General features: G+C 40.2%; 1 protein-coding gene across 2 annotated transcripts in view; it reads left to right on the forward strand.

The window, feature by feature from the left end:
• LOC309487923 (serine/threonine-protein kinase pim-2-like) overlaps positions 1–22,504 on the forward strand; it is a 31,099-nt gene that overhangs the window by 7,100 nt on the left and 1,495 nt on the right. Inside the window, exons 4-9 of one of the 2 annotated variants that reach the window (XM_082155906.1) lie at positions 265–402; positions 594–688; positions 1,815–1,865; positions 2,109–2,487; positions 2,591–2,770; positions 2,963–3,190. In XM_082155906.1, coding sequence (XP_082012032.1) covers positions 265–402; positions 594–688; positions 1,815–1,865; positions 2,109–2,487; positions 2,591–2,770; positions 2,963–3,102 — 983 coding nt within the window. In that variant the 3' untranslated portion in view covers positions 3,103–3,190. Of the gene's footprint in view, positions 1–264; positions 403–593; positions 689–1,814; positions 1,866–2,108; positions 2,488–2,590; positions 2,771–2,962; positions 3,191–22,504 lie in introns of those variants that run through there. The other variant, XM_082155907.1, reaches the window with a different exon arrangement.

Raw genomic sequence — 22,504 nt, forward strand, 5'->3', positions numbered from 1 at the left:
TTTCTCCCATTATAATATTATTTTCTCGACCAGCGCTGACATTTTTAAAATAAAACAATGGATCTAGCAACAGACACTCTACTGACTATAAGTAACTTCTCAACTACATGTCAACTTATTCTAACCCTAAAAGTCTACTAATACTCTACTAATACTCTAATAAGAGTTAGTAGACATGTAGGTGCAATGTTACTTATAGACGTATAGAATGTCTTAAAGGGACCAAAATAAAGTGAAACCAAAGTAACAATTTGTCATCTTCAGCTTCGTCCCTCCCTGAGGAAGAACAGGGTTTATCCAGGTCGGGCAGCCTCGAAGGGTTTCTGTGTCCTCCGCTGCCGGGTCAAGTTCCTGTCGAGCCAACAGAGACATCAACACTTCAATGGATGAAGAGCTCAACAGGTGAGACTGAAATAAGGCTGGGCAGTGCAAAGTCTACAGAAAGAGATTTTGCTATTTCATACATAACTGAGTCAAGTTTTTAACATGCCTGGTCACATTTACTGTTGCTCGACCAGCACTGATATTTTTTAAATAAAACAATGAATCTAGCAAGCTAATAATTGTCTCATATTTTTCTGTTTGTTTTTCAGGGTGCTTTGAGAGTCTCTATGACGTGGAAGAGATAATTGGATCCGGAGGATATGGCAAGGTGTACGCAGGAACACGCAAATTTGATGGCCGAAAGGTAAATCTTTCTGAATTGTACAAACATTTTGGTCTTGCATGCATCTGTAAGGCTGGAAGCTTACGCTGCTATTTTGAACCAATAATCGGAACAAAAGGCAGTTGAAGGATGACGTGTATAATACAAATATTTATCTGACTCCAATATAATTAATCTGACTCCATTAAAAGTTGTTGTTATTCTTTAACCTCTTATTCTTTAAAGGCTTCCTTAGAACTGATAGGAAAACGTAGGATTTAACCTGAGCATTTAGATAACGAAAGTTATAATCACTTTAACTTTCAACATAATCAGTGATAAAAAGAAATATTCTCAAAGCCTTTAAAGCAGGCAAAGTTATTTATTAAGTTACATGTTTAAATATACAGACAGTAGAATGGAACAACATACTGTATAGAAAACTTTCTTGTAGTATAAGGTTACGCACCGGTGTGCGGGAGTGGCAGGGTTAAAGCCTTTGTCCTAGATCAACAGTTACCTTTCCTTCTTATACCCTGAGCAAAGCATTGTTAAACATGAGTGGAATACCAACACCAAACCGACCAACAGGAAACAAAAAGATGAGGCAAATGGGTAGTGATGCATGTTTAACCAATAGTACCTAGATTGTACATTAGGATACTTTAATATCTCTATTAAATTCACCACCATTCATTTCAGTTTATAAGCTGTCAGATGAGACCAAACATGGCATAGTTACATATTAGAACACAGTAGTACATAAACAGTATGTAGTTGAAAGCATCTATAGTACTGTATGTCCTGTGAAGCAAATGGTACAACAGACGTGTCATTGAGGTGCAAAAGACTCTGTCTCTCCCGACAGAACCATCCTGTGCTTGGAGTGTCCCAACAGTCCTCAATCAGCATATTGATGAATCCCTTGCACTAGATAGGCATTAGCATACTGTGATGATGAAGGCCATTGTGCCATGTTTAATTCACATGTATACCTTTAAAAGGCTTTTTGAAGTACCAGGGCAGTAAAGAGTTCTGCCCATATTTGTTCAGCCCTACACATCAAAACACATTTAAAACAATTTACAGATGGTTTAATACTTAGTACCAGGCCAGGTGCTTGAATACTGTTACTGTTATTGAAACTGTGTCTTTTTTTTTTGTGCAGGTTGCCATCAAGCGGATGAGCAAGATGGACAACTCTTGCTATCTTAAAATTGTAAGTTGGCCAAAACCTGAATGTGTATTGAGTTGTTTAAGTGCAGATTACTGTAGTTAATACACCCGTAGGAAGCATTAGGTATAAATGTGATCAACAAATAAGCCTAGAGGCACCAAATAACTTTTGAGCTGAAAAGGCTCTTTTGAACGCATCTAAAAAGATCAAAGAATAGTACATTTCAAAATGATGTTTTCTTCAGATTTTTACACAGCTAACCTTCTATCTGCTTCTTCTCTCTAGCCTGGGAGTCCCGAACCTCTCGTTACAGAAGTGGCGCTGCTGCTGCTGATGTGCCGAGTACCCTTAAGCGAGAACGTCATACAACTGTACGATTGGTTTGAACATCCCAGTGAATTCACTCTGATTATGGAGTATCCGGAACCCTGCGAGACCTTGGCGGTCGCAATGTATAGTGAACCTTGGAGTGACTTGTTTTCATTGGGCATGATGTCTCGAGCTGTGAATGCAGTGCAAGACTGCATCAGTCATGGTGTTTTCCATAGTGACATTCATCCGCTGAATCTCCTGTTTATCCCCGAATACGTCGGTCTCAAGCTGATAGACTTTGGCTGCGGTCAGCTATTTAGTAGTGAAGGCTACGAGAGCAATACATACAGGGGTGAGCATTTTGGGAGTGTGGAAACCTGAAGGTAGTGACTTACTAATTATTTGATGATGCTTTAAAAAAAAAGCTCAACAATGTGCAAATGTCTTTCTTACAGGAGTTCCGGGATACTGCCCACCTGAAATCTTGACAGAACCTCGATTCCAAGCCGTCCCAGCAAATGTCTGGTCTCTAGGAGTGTTGCTGTACGAGTTGTCGAACGGATGTCTTCCTTTTCATAATAACAGTGAAATGATAGCAGCCAAAGTTACATTTCGGAACCCCAAGTTATCCAAACGTGAGTGAATAATGATGATAACATTGATAAACACACACATAAAGCAAACGATTTGTACAGAAAGTTAAAGGTTGTAGTGTGTCAGAATTTTTATATATAGCTCAATGTATAGTGAGAGCCATCGCTGTTTTCAAAAATGCCAGGTCACATGGTCATGACTAACCAGCTCTCTCCTTATTAAAATGTGTACAGACTGCAAGGATCTGACTAGATGGTGTCTAGCCCCGGATCCAACTAGACGCCCCACTTTAGAGGAGATGTTAGCCCATGACTGGATGTATCGTCCAGCAGACATGACCTCGTCTACGGAGAGCTTTAACTTTTCCTATTAGCCCCATTGTATCGATCTTGGTTGCAGTCCCATTAGAATTCCTCTGGAGGTGATCGCGGGCGAGCGCGGACTGAATGGGAGTCTATGGGGCTATTCATGGGTTTCATCCGGTCCCTTTCCACAGGTGTATAAAATTAAGCACCTAGATTATGAATGCTGCATTGTGCTTGATTAATACACCTGTGGAAAGGGACCGGATGAAATCCATGAATACGGCTAAATTTGTCTCTTTCACCCGATTGCCGTTGAGAAATCTCAGATTTGATTGTAGGTTTTGCAAGTTCAACATGGGTTATAGGTCGAAAGTTGAAAGAACGAGTACTTATGTCCTTTCGATTTCTTACAGGCTGATTTTGTTGCCCATAACACGCTAGCATTCTGCTAATGAACGCTAATTGGTCATTGAATGACTGATTAAGACCAGAGATACCGCTTGATGGCATCGTGGCATCCGAAGCGGGACCAGAAACAAACAACACAAAAACTCTTCTAGCACGTGTATTTACCTGTGTCAGCTGTGTTGTGTGTTTACCTGTGTCAGCTGTGTTGTTGATGCCTCGAGAGAAAAGAAAGTGCAGAGCGCGAAAGCACCAAAGCGACTGAAGGATTGCCATAAAGCAGTATCTCTGGTCGTACGATGTGTATGACGTCATTGACATTTTATTGAGCAATTTAAAGGGGTGGTAAAACACGATTTCACTTTTCTAACTTTTAGTTAGTGTGTAATGTTGCTGTTTGAGCATAAACAACATCTGCAAAGTTACAACTTTCAAAGTTTAAAGCAAAGGGAGATATTTGCTTTTAAAGAAATCAATTTCTAAGAACTACAAAAAACGGCCAGTAGGGACTACACGACATTCCTGCGGGCTTGCTGACATCACTAAGCCCAATATTTACATAAACCCCTCCTCTGATGAAGGATTCGCACAACGGCTAGTCCTGAAAGATGGAGCAGTTCCAACTTTAAAAACAGAAACTGTTTACGGGCCACAACCTGTAAGTATGAATTATTTTTCGTCGTTGTGTTTTCCTGTGATAGTTCGTATTGTTAAAGGGATAGTTCACTTTGAAATTAAATTTTGGTATGTTTTAGCTCACCTCAAGGGCATCCAAGATGTAGGTGTCTTTTTTTCCGCAGTAGTTTCAATTTTGATATTTTTAGGTCAAACCGTTCTTGTCTGTCAGTCATATAATGCAGGTCTATGGTCACTGTCTCAAACAGCATGCACAGAGTCCAAATTAAAACAATTCCCCGTCGTCCAAATTAAACAATTCCCCATCGTAAGTACACATTGATGGCCCAAGACACGAAACGAGCGGTTTGTGTGAGAAAACGAACAGTATTTATATCGTTTTACCTCTTGTACACAGCCACGTCCAAGTGATCTGAGAGCGCGGGCGGGTATAGATATATACAATAGATGTCGCATTGGCTACGGCAGTTCATTGGAACGAATGTCTTTAAGGCGACATCTAGTGTATATATCTATGCACCAGTCTGCGTACACGTCAGATCAGATCACTTGGACATGGCTGTGTATAAGAGGTAAAAACGATATAAATACTGTTCGTTTTCTCACACAAACCACTCGTTTCGTGTCTTGGGCCATCAATGTGTACTTACGATGGGGAATTGTTTAATTTGGACGATGGGGAATTGTTTTAATTTGGACTCTGTGCATGCTCTTTGAGACAGTGACCATAGACCTGCATTATATGACTGACAGACAAGAACGGTTTGACCTAAAAATATCAAAATTGAAACTACTGCGGAAAAAAAGACACCTACATCTTGGATGCCCTTGAGGTAAGCTAAAACATACCAAAATTTAATTTCAAAGTAAACTATCCCTTTAATTGTACGTTGTAGCAAGGAAGAAAACGAAGGACAACGCTGTTTGGCTCCACAAACCAGTTTGTTAAATGCTAACGTTAATTCATACTTATCCGACAAACACATACAAACTTCTGTTTAATATCACCAGCGCAGCGAACTTGGAATGTTCGTGGTTGTTGTGTTGTCGTTTATGTGATCAGTGTAAATTATTCTTTGATTATAGCTTTTATGTATTGTTTATCTACATGCTTGTTTATCTACAGGCATGCTAAACATGGTTTTGTGTTTGATTTGGCTACTGTTGTAAAGCCAATGTTTAGTGTTCGTATTGGATTAAAGGGATAGTTCACTTTGAAATTAATTTTTGGTATGTTTTAGCTTACCTCAAGGGCATCCAAGATGTAGGTGTCTTTTTTTCCGCAGTAGTTTCAATTTTGATATTTTTTGGTCAAACCGTTCTTGTCTGTCAGTCATATAATGCAGGTCGATGGTCACTGTCTCAAAGAGCACAGAGTCCAATGCACAGAGTCCAATTTAAAACAATTCCCCGTCGTCCAAATTAAACAATTCCCCATCGTAAGTACACATTGATGGCCCAAGACACGAAACGAGCGGTTTGTGTGAGAAAACGAACAGTATTTATATCGTTTTTACCTCTTATACAAAGCCATGTCCAAGTGATCTGAGAGCACGGGCGGGTATAGATATATACAATAGATGTCGCATTGGCTACGGCAGTTCATTGGAACGAATGTCTTTAAAGGAACACTCCACCGTTTTTTGAAATAGGGCTTATTCACCTTCTTTCCCACATTTAGATAGGTGGGCAAATGCATTTTTGTCTCAGTGCATGCATTGTTTTAGTTTGACAGGGTCGGCGTGAGCTTAGCTTAGCATAATGAATGGAATCCTTTGTTGCCAGCTAGCATGTCCTGAATAAAAGTGATATATGAAAAAAAAAAAAACTACTTATTACTTCTTGTGGCCTGCGTATTCACAACAAGTACAAATAGCGATGCAGATTAACACTAGGCGATTTCCTAGGCAGATATTGACTTATATATTAAGGACTATATTAGGGGGAAGCACAGGCGAAGCACTGCTACTTGGGCGTGATATCTCTGCGCCCAAGTAGCAGTGCTTCGCCTGTGCTTCCCCCTAATATAGTCCCAAGTCAAAATCTGCATAGGAAATCGCCTAGTGTTAATCTGCATCGCTATTTGTACTTGTTGTGAATACGCAGGCCACAAGAAGTAATTAGGTGTTTTTGTTTTTTGTTTTTTTATATCACTTTTACTCAGGACATGCTAGCTGGCAACAAAGGATTCCATTCATTATGCTAAGCTAAGCTAGCGCCAACCCTGTCAAACTAAAACAATGCATGCACTGAGACAAAAATGCATTTGCCCACCTATCTAAATGTAGGAAAGAAGGTGAATAAGCCCTATTTCAAAACACGGTGGAGTGTTCCTTTAAGGCGACATCTAGTGTATATATCTATGCACCAGTCTGCGTACACGTCAGATCAGATCACTTGGACATGGCTGTGTATAAGAGGTAAAAACGATATAAATACTGTTCGTTTTCTCACACAAACCACTCGTTTCGTGTCTTGGGCCATCAATGTGTACTTCCGATGGGGAATTGTTTAATTTGGACGATGGGGAATTGTTTTAATTTGGACTCTGTGCATGCTCTTTGAGACAGTGACCATAGACCTGCATTATATGACTGACAGACAAGAACGGTTTGACCTAAAAATCTAAAAATTGAAACTACTGCGGAAAAAAAGACACCTACATCTTGGATGCCCTTGAGGTAAGCTAAAACATACCAAAATTTAATTTCAAAGTAAACTATCCCTTTAATTGTACGTTGTAGCAAGGAAGAAAACGAAGGACAACGCTGTTTGGCTCCACAAACCAGTTTGTTAAATGCTAACGTTAATTCATACTTATCCGACAAACACATACAAACTTCTGTTTAATATCACCAGCGCAGCGAACTTGGAATGTTCGTGGTTGTTGTGTTGTCGTTTATGTGATCAGTGTAAATTATTCTTTGATTATAGCTTTTATGTATTGTTTATCTACATGCTTGTTTATCTACAGGCATGCTAAACATGGTTTTGTGTTTGATTTGGCTACTGTTGTAAAGCCAATGTTTAGTGTTCGTATTGGATTAAAGGGATAGTTCACTTTGAAATAAATTTTTGGTATGTTTTAGCTTACCTCAAGGGCATCCAAGATGTAGGTGTCTTTTTTCCGCAGTAGTTTCAATTTTGATATTTTTAGGTCAAACCGTTCTTGTCTGTCAGTCATATAATGCAGGTCGATGGTCACTGTCTCAAAGAGCATGCAAAGAGTCCAAATTAAAACAATTCCCCGTCGTCCAAATTAAACAATTCCCCATCGTAAGTACACATTGATGGCCCAAGACACGAAACGAGCGGTTTGTGTGAGAAAACGAACAGTATTTATATCGTTTTTACCTCTTATACAAAGCCATGTCCAAGTGATCTGAGAGCGTGGGCTGGTATAGATATATACAATAGATGTCGCATTGGCTACGGCAGTTCATTGGAACGAATGTCTTTAAGGCGACATCTAGTGTATATATCTATGCACCAGTCTGCATACACGTCAGATCAGATCAATTGGACATGGCTGTGTATAAGAGGTAAAAACGATATAAATACAGTTTTTTTTCTCACACAAACCACTCGTTTCGTGTCTTGGGCCATCAATGTGTACTTACGATGGGGAATTGTTTAATTTGGACGATGGGGAATTGTTTTAATTTGGACTCTGTGCATGCTCTTTGAGACAGTGACCATAGACCTGCATTAAATGACTGACAGACAAGAATGGTTTGACCTAAAAATATAAAAATTGAAACTACTGCGGAAAAAAAGACACCTACATCTTGGATGCCCTTGAGGTAAGCTAAAACATACCAAAATTTAATTTCAAAGTAAACTATCCCTTTAATTGTACGGAAGAAAACGAAGGACAACGCTGTTTGGCTCCACAAACCAGTTTGTTAAATGCTAACGTTAATTCATACTTATCCGACAAACACATACAAACTTCTGTTTAATATCACCAGCGCAGCGAACTTGGAATGTTCGTGGTTGTTGTGTTGTCGTTTATGTGATCAGTGTAAATTATTCTTTGATTATAGCTTTTATGTATTGTTTATCTACATGCTTGTTTATCTACAGGCATGCTAAACATGGTTTTGTGTTTGATTTGGCTACTGTTGTAAAGCCAATGTTTAGTGTTCGTATTGGATTAAAGGGATAGTTCACTTTGAAATTAATTTTTGGTATGTTTTAGCTTACCTCAAGGGCATCCAAGATGTAGGTGTCTTTTTTTCCGCAGTAGTTTCAATTTTGATATTTTAGGTCAAACCGTTCTTGTCTGTCAGTCATATAATGCAGGTCGATGGTCACTGTCTCAAAGAGCATGCACAGAGTCCAAATTAAAACAATTCACCGTCGTCCAAATTAAACAATTCCCCATCGTAAGTACACATTGATGGCCTAAGACACGAAACGAGCGGTTTGTGTGAGAAAACGAACAGTATTTATATCGTTTTTACCTCTTATACAAAGCCATGTCCAAGTGATCTGATCTGACGTGTGCGCAGACTGGTGCATAGATATATACACTAGATGTCGCATTGGCTACGGCAGTTCATTGGAACGAATGTCTTTAAGGCGACATCTAGTGTATATATCTATGCACCAGTCTGCGTACACGTCAGATCAGATCACTTGGACATGGCTGTGTATAAGAGGTAAAAACGATATAAATACTGTTCGTTTTCTCACACAAACCACTCGTTTCGTGTCTTGGGCCATCAATGTGTACTTACGATGGGGAATTGTTTAATTTGGACGATGGGGAATTGTTTTAATTTGGACTCTGTGCATGCTCTTTGAGACAGTGACCATCGACCTGCATTATATGACTGACAGACAAGAACGGTTTGACCTAAAATATCAAAATTGAAACTACTGCGGAAAAAAAGACACCTACATCTTGGATGCCCTTGAGGTAAGCTAAAACATACCAAAATTTAATTTCAAAGTAAACTATCCCTTTAATTGTACGTTGTAGCAAGGAAGAAAACGAAGGACAACGCTGTTTGGCTCCACAAACCAGTTTGTTAAATGCTAACGTTAATTCATACTTATCCGACAAACACATACAAACTTCTGTTTAATATCACCAGCGCAGCGAACTTGGAATGTTCGTGGTTGTTGTGTTGTCGTTTATGTGATCAGTGTAAATTATTCTTTGATTATAGCTTTTATGTATTGTTTATCTACATGCTTGTTTATCTACAGGCATGCTAAACATGGTTTTGTGTTTGATTTGGCTACTGTTGTAAAGCCAATGTTTAGTGTTCGTATTGGATTAAAGGGATAGTTCACTTTGAAATTAATTTTTGGTATGTTTTAGCTTACCTCAAGGGCATCCAAGATGTAGGTGTCTTTTTTTCCGCAGTAGTTTCAATTTTGATATTTTTTGGTCAAACCGTTCTTGTCTGTCAGTCATATAATGCAGGTCGATGGTCACTGTCTCAAAGAGCACAGAGTCCAATGCACAGAGTCCAATTTAAAACAATTCCCCGTCGTCCAAATTAAACAATTCCCCATCGTAAGTACACATTGATGGCCCAAGACACGAAACGAGTGGTTTGTGTGAGAAAACGAACAGTATTTATATCGTTTTTACCTCTTATACAAAGCCATGTCCAAGTGATCTGAGAGCGCGGGCGGGTATAGATATATACAATAGATGTCGCATTGGCTACGGCAGTTCATTGGAACGAATGTCTTTAAAGGAACACTCCACCGTTTTTTGAAATAGGGCTTATTCACCTTCTTTCCTACATTTAGATAGGTGGGCAAATGCATTTTTGTCTCAGTGCATGCATTGTTTTAGTTTGACAGGGTCGGCGTGAGCTTAGCTTAGCATAATGAATGGAATCCTTTGTTGCCAGCTAGCATGTCCTGAATAAAAGTGATATATGAAAAAAAAAAACCCTACTTATTACTTCTTGTGGCCTGCGTATTCACAACAAGTACAAATAGCGATGCAGATTAACACTAGGCGATTTCCTAGGCAGATATTGACTTATATATTAAGGACTATATTAGGGGGAAGCACAGGCGAAGCACTGCTACTTGGGCGTGATATCTCTGCGCCCAAGTAGCAGTGCTTCGCCTGTGCTTCCCCCTAATATAGTCCCAAGTCAAAATCTGCATAGGAAATCGCCTAGTGTTAATCTGCATCGCTATTTGTACTTGTTGTGAATACGCAGGCCACAAGAAGTAATTAGGTGTTTTTGTTTTTTGTTTTTTTATATCACTTTTACTCAGGACATGCTAGCTGGCAACAAAGGATTCCATTCATTATGCTAAGCTAAGCTAGCGCCAACCCTGTCAAACTAAAACAATGCATGCACTGAGACAAAAATGCATTTGCCCACCTATCTAAATGTAGGAAAGAAGGTGAATAAGCCCTATTTCAAAACACGGTGGAGTGTTCCTTTAAGGCGACATCTAGTGTATATATCTATGCACCAGTCTGCGTACACGTCAGATCAGATCACTTGGACATGGCTGTGTATAAGAGGTAAAAACGATATAAATACAGTTTTTTTTCTCACACAAACCACTCGTTTCGTGTCTTGGGCCATCAATGTGTACTTACGATGGGGAATTGTTTAATTTGGACGATGGGGAATTGTTTTAATTTGGACTCTGTGCATGCTCTTTGAGACAGTGACCATAGACCTGCATTATATGACTGACAGACAAGAATGGTTTGACCTAAAAATATCAAAATTGAAACTACTGCGGAAAAAAAGACACCTACATCTTGGATGCCCTTGAGGTAAGCTAAAACATACCAAAATTTAATTTCAAAGTAAACTATCCCTTTAATTGTACGGAAGAAAACGAAGGACAACGCTGTTTGGCTCCACAAACCAGTTTGTTAAATGCTAACGTTAATTCATACTTATCCGACAAACACATACAAACTTCTGTTTAATATCACCAGCGCAGCGAACTTGGAATGTTCGTGGTTGTTGTGTTGTCGTTTATGTGATCAGTGTAAATTATTCTTTGATTATAGCTTTTATGTATTGTTTATCTACATGCTTGTTTATCTACAGGCATGCTAAACATGGTTTTGTGTTTGATTTGGCTACTGTTGTAAAGCCAATGTTTAGTGTTCGTATTGGATTAAAGGGATAGTTCACTTTGAAATTAATTTTTGGTATGTTTTAGCTTACCTCAAGGGCATCCAAGATGTAGGTGTCTTTTTTTCCGCAGTAGTTTCAATTTTGATATTTTAGGTCAAACCGTTCTTGTCTGTCAGTCATATAATGCAGGTCTATGGTCACTGTCTCAAAGAGCATGCACAGAGTCCAAATTAAAACAATTCACCGTCGTCCAAATTAAACAATTCCCCATCGTAAGTACACATTGATGGCCTAAGACACGAAACGAGCGGTTTGTGTGAGAAAACGAACAGTATTTATATAGTTTTTACCTCTTATACAAAGCCATGTCCAAGTGATCTGAGAGCGCGGGCGGGTATAGATATATACAATAGAGTCGCATTGGCTACGGCAGTTCATTGGAACGAATGTCTTTAAGGCGACATCTAGTGTATATATCTATGCACCAGTCTGCGTACACGTCAGATCAGATCACTTGGACATGGCTGTGTATAAGAGGTAAAAACGATATAAATACTGTTCGTTTTCTCACACAAACCACTCGTTTCGTGTCTTGGGCCATCAATGTGTACTTACGATGGGGAATTGTTTAATTTGGACGATGGGGAATTGTTTTAATTTGGACTCTGTGCATGCTCTTTGAGACAGTGACCATAGACCTGCATTATATGACTGACAGACAAGAACGGTTTGACCTAAAAATATCAAAATTGAAACTACTGCGGAAAAAAAGACACCTACATCTTGGATGCCCTTGAGGTAAGCTAAAACATACCAAAATTTAATTTCAAAGTAAACTATCCCTTTAATTGTACGTTGTAGCAAGGAAGAAAACGAAGGACAACGCTGTTTGGCTCCACAAACCAGTTTGTTAAATGCTAACGTTAATTCATACTTATCCGACAAACACATACAAACTTCTGTTTAATATCACCAGCGCAGCGAACTTGGAATGTTCGTGGTTGTTGTGTTGTCGTTTATGTGATCAGTGTAAATTATTCTTTGATTATAGCTTTTATGTATTGTTTATCTACATGCTTGTTTATCTACAGGCATGCTAAACATGGTTTTGTGTTTGATTTGGCTACTGTTGTAAAGCCAATGTTTAGTGTTCGTATTGGATTAAAGGGATAGTTCACTTTGAAATTAATTTTTGGTATGTTTTAGCTTACCTCAAGGGCATCCAAGATGTAGGTGTCTTTTTTTCCGCAGTAGTTTCAATTTTGATATTTTTTGGTCAAACCGTTCTTGTCTGTCAGTCATATAATGCAGGTCGATGGTCACTGTCTCAAAGAGCATGCACAGAGTCCAATTTAAAACAATTCCCCGTCGTCCAAATTAAACAATTCCCCATCGTAAGTACACATTGATGGCCCAAGACACGAAACGAGCGGTTTGTGTGAGAAAACGAACAGTATTTATATCGTTTTTACCTCTTATACAAAGCCATGTCCAAGTGATCTGAGAGCGCGGGCGGGTATAGATATATACAATAGATGTCGCATTGGCTACGGCAGTTCATTGGAACGAATGTCTTTAAAGGAACACTCCACCGTTTTTTGAAATAGGGCTTATTCACCTTCTTTCCCACATTTAGATAGGTGGGCAAATGCATTTTTGTCTCAGTGCATGCATTGTTTTAGTTTGACAGGGTCGGCGTGAGCTTAGCTTAGCATAATGAATGGAATCCTTTGTTGCCAGCTAGCATGTCCTGAATAAAAGTGATATATGAAAAAAAAAAAACCTACTTATTACTTCTTGTGGCCTGCGTATTCACAACAAGTACAAATAGCGATGCAGATTAACACTAGGCGATTTCCTAGGCAGATATTGACTTATATATTAAGGACTATATTAGGGGGAAGCACAGGCGAAGCACTGCTACTTGGGCGTGATATCTCTGCGCCCAAGTAGCAGTGCTTCGCCTGTGCTTCCCCCTAATATAGTCCCAAGTCAAAATCTGCATAGGAAATCGCCTAGTGTTAATCTGCATCGCTATTTGTACTTGTTGTGAATACGCAGGCCACAAGAAGTAATTAGGTGTTTTTGTTTTTTGTTTTTTTATATCACTTTTACTCAGGACATGCTAGCTGGCAACAAAGGATTCCATTCATTATGCTAAGCTAAGCTAGCGCCAACCCTGTCAAACTAAAACAATGCATGCACTGAGACAAAAATGCATTTGCCCACCTATCTAAATGTAGGAAAGAAGGTGAATAAGCCCTATTTCAAAACACGGTGGAGTGTTCCTTTAAGGCGACATCTAGTGTATATATCTATGCACCAGTCTGCGTACACGTCAGATCAGATCACTTGGACATGGCTGTGTATAAGAGGTAAAAACGATATAAATACTGTTCGTTTTCTCACACAAACCACTCGTTTCGTGTCTTGGGCCATCAATGTGTACTTCCGATGGGGAATTGTTTAATTTGGACGATGGGGAATTGTTTTAATTTGGACTCTGTGCATGCTCTTTGAGACAGTGACCATAGACCTGCATTATATGACTGACAGACAAGAACGGTTTGACCTAAAAATCTAAAAATTGAAACTACTGCGGAAAAAAAGACACCTACATCTTGGATGCCCTTGAGGTAAGCTAAAACATACCAAAATTTAATTTCAAAGTAAACTATCCCTTTAATTGTACGTTGTAGCAAGGAAGAAAACGAAGGACAACGCTGTTTGGCTCCACAAACCAGTTTGTTAAATGCTAACGTTAATCCATACTTATCCGACAAACACATACAAACTTCTGTTTAATATCACCAGCGCAGCGAACTTGGAATGTTCGTGGTTGTTGTGTTGTCGTTTATGTGATCAGTGTAAATTATTCTTTGATTATAGCTTTTATGTATTGTTTATCTACATGCTTGTTTATCTACAGGCATGCTAAACATGGTTTTGTGTTTGATTTGGCTACTGTTGTAAAGCCAATGTTTAGTGTTCGTATTGGATTAAAGGGATAGTTCACTTTGAAATTAATTTTTGGTATGTTTTAGCTTACCTCAAGGGCATCCAAGATGTAGGTGTCTTTTTTCCGCAGTAGTTTCAATTTTGATATTTTTAGGTCAAACCGTTCTTGTCTGTCAGTCATATAATGCAGGTCGATGGTCACTGTCTCAAAGAGCATGCAAAGAGTCCAAATTAAAACAATTCACCGTCGTCCAAATTAAACAATTCCCCATCGTAAGTACACATTGATGGCCTAAGACACGAAACGAGCGGTTTGTGTGAGAAAACGAACAGTATTTATATCGTTTTTACCTCTTATACAAAGCCATGTCCAAGTGATCTGAGAGCGTGGGCTGGTATAGATATATACAATAGATGTCGCATTGGCTACGGCAGTTCATTGGAACGAATGTCTTTAAGGCGACATCTAGTGTATATATCTATGCACCAGTCTGCATACACGTCAGATCAGATCAATTGGACATGGCTGTGTATAAGAGGTAAAAACGATATAAATACAGTTTTTTTTCTCACACAAACCACTCGTTTCGTGTCTTGGGCCATCAATGTGTACTTACGATGGGGAATTGTTTAATTTGGACGATGGGGAATTGTTTTAATTTGGACTCTGTGCATGCTCTTTGAGACAGTGACCATAGACCTGCATTATATGACTGACAGACAAGAATGGTTTGACCTAAAAATATAAAAATTGAAACTACTGCGGAAAAAAAGACACCTACATCTTGGATGCCCTTGAGGTAAGCTAAAACATACCAAAATTTAATTTCAAAGTAAACTATCCCTTTAATTGTACGGAAGAAAACGAAGGACAACGCTGTTTGGCTCCACAAACCAGTTTGTTAAATGCTAACGTTAATTCATACTTATCCGACAAACACATACAAACTTCTGTTTAATATCACCAGCGCAGCGAACTTGGAATGTTCGTGGTTGTTGTGTTGTCGTTTATGTGATCAGTGTAAATTATTCTTTGATTATAGCTTTTATGTATTGTTTATCTACATGCTTGTTTATCTACAGGCATGCTAAACATGGTTTTGTGTTTGATTTGGCTACTGTTGTAAAGCCAATGTTTAGTGTTCGTATTGGATTAAAGGGATAGTTCACTTTGAAATTAATTTTTGGTATGTTTTAGCTTACCTCAAGGGCATCCAAGATGTAGGTGTCTTTTTTTCCGCAGTAGTTTCAATTTTTATATTTTAGGTCAAACCGTTCTTGTCTGTCAGTCATATAATGCAGGTCGATGGTCACTGTCTCAAAGAGCATGCACAGAGTCCAAATTAAAACAATTCACCGTCGTCCAAATTAAACAATTCCCCATCGTAAGTACACATTGATGGCCTAAGACACGAAACGAGCGGTTTGTGTGAGAAAACGAACAGTATTTATATCGTTTTTACCTCTTATACAAAGCCATGTCCAAGTGATCTGATCTGACGTGTGCGCAGACTGGTGCATAGATATATACACTAGATGTCGCATTGGCTACGGCAGTTCATTGGAACGAATGTCTTTAAGGCGACATCTAGTGTATATATCTATGCACCAGTCTGCGTACACGTCAGATCAGATCACTTGGACATGGCTGTGTTCAAGAGGTAAAAACGATATAAATACTGTTCGTTTTCTCACACAAACCACTCGTTTCGTGTCTTGGGCCATCAATGTGTACTTACGATGGGAAATTGTTTAATTTGGACGATGGGGAATTGTTTTAATTTGGACTCTGTGCATGCTCTTTGAGACAGTGACCATAGACCTGCATTATATGACTGACAGACAAGAACGGTTTGACCTAAAAATATAAAAATTGAAACTACTGCGGAAAAAAAGACACCTACATCTTGGATGCCCTTGAGGTAAGCTAAAACATACCAAAATTTAATTTCAAAGTTTTTAATTTCCCCTTTTCACTACAGTTCGCTCGCCGTCCCCCGCGCTTTCGAGCACGGACTGAGACGAGAGTGAATTTGGAAGTAGCACACCTACTTCATGCAGAAATAGCAAAGCTGCTGTGCAAAGGGGCCATAAAACCGGTACCTCCTTCTCTGAGCGAGTCAGGCTTTTACAGCCGTTACTTCCTCGTGCCCAAGAAGGATGGAGCTTTCAGACCTATCTTAGATCTGAGATATTTGAACAAAGCTCTCATGAGGCGACCGTTCAAAATGCTCACAACCAGACAAATCCTCGCGCAAATTTGCCCAAGGGACTGGTTTATTTCTCTCGATCTGAAAGACGCATACTTTCAGATTCAGATTATACCCCGTCACAGGCCATTCTTGAGATTCGACTTCGACGGTCAGGTATATCAATACACCGTCCTGCCGTTCAGCCTGTCTTTAGCACCCCGTACATTCACGAAGTGCATGGACGCGGCCCCTCGCTCGCCTGAGAAGTCAGGGTATGCGAATTTTGAACTATTTGGACGATTGGCTGATTTTGGCACAGTCGGAGATAGAACTCATATCTCACAGAACAGTGCTTCTCAGCCATCTGGAAAGCCTGGTTCTCACGGTCAATTGGACCAAGAGCTCATTGCTGCCCCGTCAGTCAACCTCTTTTCTGGGAATAGATCTGGACTCGGTGGCTATGACTGCCCGTTTGTCGCCAGAGCGTGCGCGCCGTGTTCGGCATCTGGCCGTGTCTTTCCAGAAGGGCAGCGTTGTTCCTCTGAAAACATTCCAGAGAATGTTGGGCTATATGGCTTCAGCTGTAGCAGTATGCGCCCTCTACAACGTTGGCTGAATGCTCGAGTGCCTCACCGAGCCTGGGCTGCCGGCGGCTCGCAAATCAGAGTGACTCAGAGCTGCGTTTCAGCTCAGCAGCCCTGGATAGCGGACGAATGGTACCAGTTGGGAGTGACAATGGGAGTCGTCTCGTACCGAAAGGTGATCTCGACGGACGCCTCCAACCTAAGTTGGGGTGCTCTTTTCGAGGGCAGACCGGTCTATGGCCTCTGGTCAGACCGGGAGAAAAGCCTTCACATAAACTGTCTAGAGATGATAGCGGTTGAGAATGCGCTGAAGCACTTCCTCCCATACCTGCGGGGCCACTACGTTCTGGTCCGCACGGACAACATGTCTGTGGTGTCCTACGTGAACCGCCAGGGCGGTGTCAGATCCAGAAATCTCGGCGCTCTGGCGGAACTCCTCCTCGTTTGGGCTCAGCACTCACTGTGCTCTCTCAGAGCTGAATTTTCCCGACAACGCTTTATCTGTAGAGTGGAAAGGGATCCTCCATAGGGAGAGACTAGTTGGCACTTCAGCACTGCGTTGTCATCGGGTCCAGGCGAAGATCCTTTGTCTGATCTGAATACAGCCTGGATCCGGCAGGCTGCGGGAAAACCTCGGGATAAACAAAGACAATATAATTAGCGTAGATGCCATTCTTCTGATGATGTAACGAGTACATCAGGATTTATGGGAAGTGTTCCCGGTTCCGGCTGACCTAATCTATGCAGCCTAACATTGAATTATAGAAGTCTATAATGTATTATGTGAATGCTAGGTCAAAGAGATGTGTCTTTAATCTAGCTTTGAACTGACAGAGTGTGTCTGCTTCCCGGACAATGTTAGGAAGACTGTTCCAAAGTTTTGGTGCTAAATAGGAAAAGGATCTACCACCAGCATTCGATTTTGATATTCTAGGAATTGTAGGTACTAGGAACTCGCACCTGCTTGAAGCTGGCCCCCCACCCAACGCAAAACGTCGTCAAACTATGCTCAATCGTTTGTGCTCCGTTTGTGCTGGTTTGTGCTGTAAAAATTTTCGTTTGTGCTGTTTCGGTTTTTTAGATATTAAAATAATATTTTTAGGTCATTCTGAGGTCACTCAGTGCCCCTACATGCTCCAAATTCACCCAAAATAGTCTCGTTCGTTTGTGCTTCGTTTGTGCTGGTTTGTGCCGGTAACATTTTCGTTTGTGCTGCGGCGGGTTTTAAAATATCAGAAATTGAATTATAGACGATGACGTCACCAGCCCCTCCACATGCTCCAAATTCACCCAAAATAGACGCAATCGTTTGTGCTCCGTTTGTGCTGTAAAAAGTTTCGTTTGTGCTGCTTCGGTTTTTTAGATATTAAAATAATATTATGTGGTCATTCTGAGGTCACTCAGCCCCCCACATGCTCCAAATTCACCCAAAATTGTCTTGTTCGTTTGTGCTTGGTTTGTGCCGGTAAAATTTTCGTTTGTGCTGCGTCGGGTTTTAAAATATTATACATTAAATTATTGTTGATGACGTCACCATCCCCCCCACATGCTTCAAATTCACCCAAACCATGCTCAATCGTTTGTGCTCGGTTTGTGCTGTAAAAAGTTTCGTTTGTGCTGCTTCGGTTTTTTAGATATTAAAATTATATTTTTAGGTCATTCTGAGGTCACTCAGCCCCCCACATGCTCCAAATTCACCCAAAATAGTCTCGTTCGTTTGTGCTTCGTTTGTGCTGGTTTGTGCCGGTAAAATTTTCGTTTGTGCTGCGTTGGGTTTTAAAATATCAGAAATTTAATTATACCCGATGACGTCACCGTCATTTTAAATTTACCCAAAATATGCTCAATCGTTTGTCTTTGTGTGTGCTGCAAAAAGTATATATATATATATATATATATATATATATATTAGTGGTGGGCCGTTATCGGCGTTAACGTGCTGCGTTAACGCGAGACTCTTATCGCGCGATAAAAAAAATATCGCCGTTAATCTATTCTCCAAGTTGGGTTGGGAGATGGCTCTATACTACACAAGCTATGATGACGCAATCTACCCGCGGCCGCGAGGTAAACCCAGCTGCAACGCATATTCGTCGTCATCTTAAGTAAACACGGCTGAAAGTGAAAGCTGGTGAAAAAGATCGGTGCAACATCCATTATTTGGACTTGGTTCGGGTTTAAGCCGTCAGACGAGCAGCAGCAAACTATATACAGAGTGTGTGGGGTAACAGTTCGGTAAGTTAACACACGACTAATCCGTTCTACCACCTCAAATTCAAAACGAAACATGATATCACTGAATACCAGCGCGCGCGTATTATTCCCATTCTAATATATCTTAGTGGTGTAGCACATAATCTCGATTTTAAGAATCGTTGTTGTGTTTCTTTTTAACTGAAAAGACATCAGTTAGACAATATTCTAATTTTAAATTTGGGGTTTCATAAGCTCCAAGCCATAATAAACATTAGACCTACTTAAGTCTCTGCAGCTAGTGTACTTAAATTTGATTTATCTGCAAAATTATGTTGTATACTTACAGTTTTGCACAATATATGTTCTCAAAACTACATACACCCTTTAAAAAAAAATACATTTAGCAGTTGTTTAGCATGGGTCTGTGTAATCTGTTCTGAAATGGTTTTATTATAATATACTGTATATCGTTATCGCAAGAGGCTGCAATGTATATCACAATATAGATTTTAGGCCATATCGCCCATCCCTAATTGATAGCCTATAGTAGTTGATAATAACATAGGCCTACCTAATGTTGCCTACGGACGGTAACAGTACAGTAGTAACCTTTTACAGTCTATGAGTAGAACAGCTTTCTCAAGCAGTTTGTGATGCATTTTGGAAACAGGAGATGAGCCCCTGGTCTAATGCGCCACCTGGCTTGAGAAACCCGTTCTCAAAGACTTACTTTTATAGTCATTATTTGGGTAGCACACATATTCTGAATGGCTTCGGCAGAATTCAAATGAGCCATTTTAATCTAGATTAATCTAGATTAATTTCAGAATTAATCTAGATTAATCTAGATAAAAAAAAATAATCTATGCCCACCTCTAATATATATATATAATTTTTTTTTTTTTTTTTTTTTTTTACAGTAGCTAGTTGAAGTAACAAGGTAAGATCGAAACGGCAAACCAGCCGTTTTACCGGCACAATTTTACCGGCACAAACCAGCACAAACGCAGCACAAACGAACGAGACTATTTTGGGTGAATTTGGAGCATGTGGGGGGCTGAGTGACCTCAGAATGACCTAAAAATATAATTTTAATATCTAAAAAACCGAAGCAGCACAAACGAAACTTTTTACAGCACAAACCGAGCACAAACGATTGAGCAAAGTTTGGGTGAATTTGGAGCATGTGGGGGGCTGAGTGACCTCAGAATGACCTAAACATATAATTTTAATATCTAAAAAACCGAAGCAGCACAAACGAAACTTTTTACAGCACAAACCGAGCACAAACGATTGAGCATAGTTTGGGTGAATTTGGAGCATGTGGGGGGCTGAGTGACCTCAGAATGACCTAAAAATATAATTTTAAGATCTAAAAAACCGAAGCAGCACAAACAAAACTTTTTACAGCACAAACCGAGCACAAACGATTGAGCATAGTTTGGATGAATTTGAAGCATGTGGGGGGGCTGGTGACGTCATCAACAATCATTTAATGTATAATATTTTAAAACCCAACGCAGCACAAACGAAAATTTTACCGGCACAAACGAAGCACAAACGAACAAGACAAGTTTGGGTGAATTTGGAGCATGTGGGGGGCTGAGTGACCTCAGAATGACCACATAATATTATTTTTATATCTAAAAAACCGAAGCAGCACAAACGAAACTTTTTACAGCACAAACGGAGCACAAACGATTGCGTCTATTTTGGGTGAATTTGGAGCATGTGGTGTGGTCATTCTGAGTGACCTCAGAATGACCTAAAAATATTATTTTAATATCTAAAAAAACGAAACAGCACAAACGAAACTTTTTACAGCACAAACCAGCACAAACGGAGCACAAACGATTGAGCATAGTTTGACGACATTTTGCGTTGGGTGGGGGCCAACTTCACGCAGGTGGAACTCGCACTTCTCCAGTTTGAGGTAAAGTGAGCTCGAAGTTTCTCAAGGACCTGCGTGATGTGGTGTCGATGTTCAGAGAGGTCTCGGGAGTAAATGAGGATGTCATCGATGTATACCACCACAAATCGATTGAGGAACTCCCGAAAAACCTCATTCATGTAGCCCTGGAATACAGCTGGGGCGTTGGACAGGCCAAAGGGCATAACCTGGTATTCATAGTGCCCAGAGGGTGTGATGAAGGCCGTCTTTCTTTTACGGGAAGAAGGCCGTCTTCCCGTACGGGACAGTTGTTGATAGCATGATTTTCTCCCCCACAGTATAAGCACAAACGATATTGAATCTGGCGTTGACGCTCCGCAGTGAGGCGTTGGGAAACACGGATAGTTTTCTGTATGAAATTTTCAAGCCCCATCGAGTCATCATACACAACCATCAGTTGACGAATGTTAGCATTGAGTCCATGGCGGAAAGCTGTAAGCAACACGGTCTCGTTCCAACTGCTAGATGCAGCCAGAGTGCAGAACTGAAGAGCATATGAACATACAGGTTGTTTACCTTGACGGAGGTTGAAGAGCTGATCATGTATGGATAATTCTGACGCTGTTTGGCCGAAGACTTCTTTGAAGTGCTGAATGAAGTTGGTAAGTGACTTGGTGACGAGCGCGACCGGACAGTAGGGAAATTATAAACGCCACTCTGGCTGAATCGCTGGAGAATTGATGAGCTTGCATCTCAAAATTGAGAGAACACTGAATAATAATAATAATAATAATAATAATAATAATACATCACACTTGTATAGCGCTTTTCTGGACACTCGGATTTTTTTTCAGACCGGATTTTTTATGGATCCTTTCAAGTTGTCTTTTTTGTCTTTTGAGAATGTGAAGATCTGGGGTGTACCAAGGTGGAGAAGGAGACTGAGGCTGTTTTAAGGGGGGCTATTTGGTTGAGGCAGGTGGAGAGTGTGTGGTTGTAGAAGTTGACTAGATCAGAGGCAATCGGATCAGAGGGAAGCAAAGAAGTAGAGATGGCATGGGATATGGAGGAGGTGAGAGAGATGGGACTAATGGATTTCAGGTTTCGAAATGTAATTGTTCTTGTGTGTTTGACGGTAGGAGAGGGGGTAATGATATCCAAGGTGATGGCCAGATGATCAGAAATTGTGAGGTCGGTCAATGAAAGGTTATGTATGGTGAGGGAGGGTGTGGAACAGACCAGGTCCAGGATATGTCCATGATTATGTGTGGGTAAAGTGACATGCTGGGTGAGGTTGAGGCCGTTTAAAATGTCCAAAAAGTCAGATGTGAATTTTACTGATATGAATGCTGAAGTCACCAATGAGCAGAACGGACGGAGAAATAGAGGACAGCTGAGTTACGAAGTCAGTGAAATCAGAAAGAAATGATGGGCAAGTTTTGGGAGGGCGGTAGATGACTGCAGCAGTGAGTGATTGGGAACCAGGAAGTCTGAAAGCCAAGTGGTCAAATGAGGATACAACC

This window comes from Leuciscus leuciscus (assembly GCF_965113295.1).
Source record: "Leuciscus leuciscus genome assembly, chromosome: 23".
NCBI classification, from domain to species: Eukaryota; Metazoa; Chordata; class Actinopteri; order Cypriniformes; family Leuciscidae; genus Leuciscus; species Leuciscus leuciscus.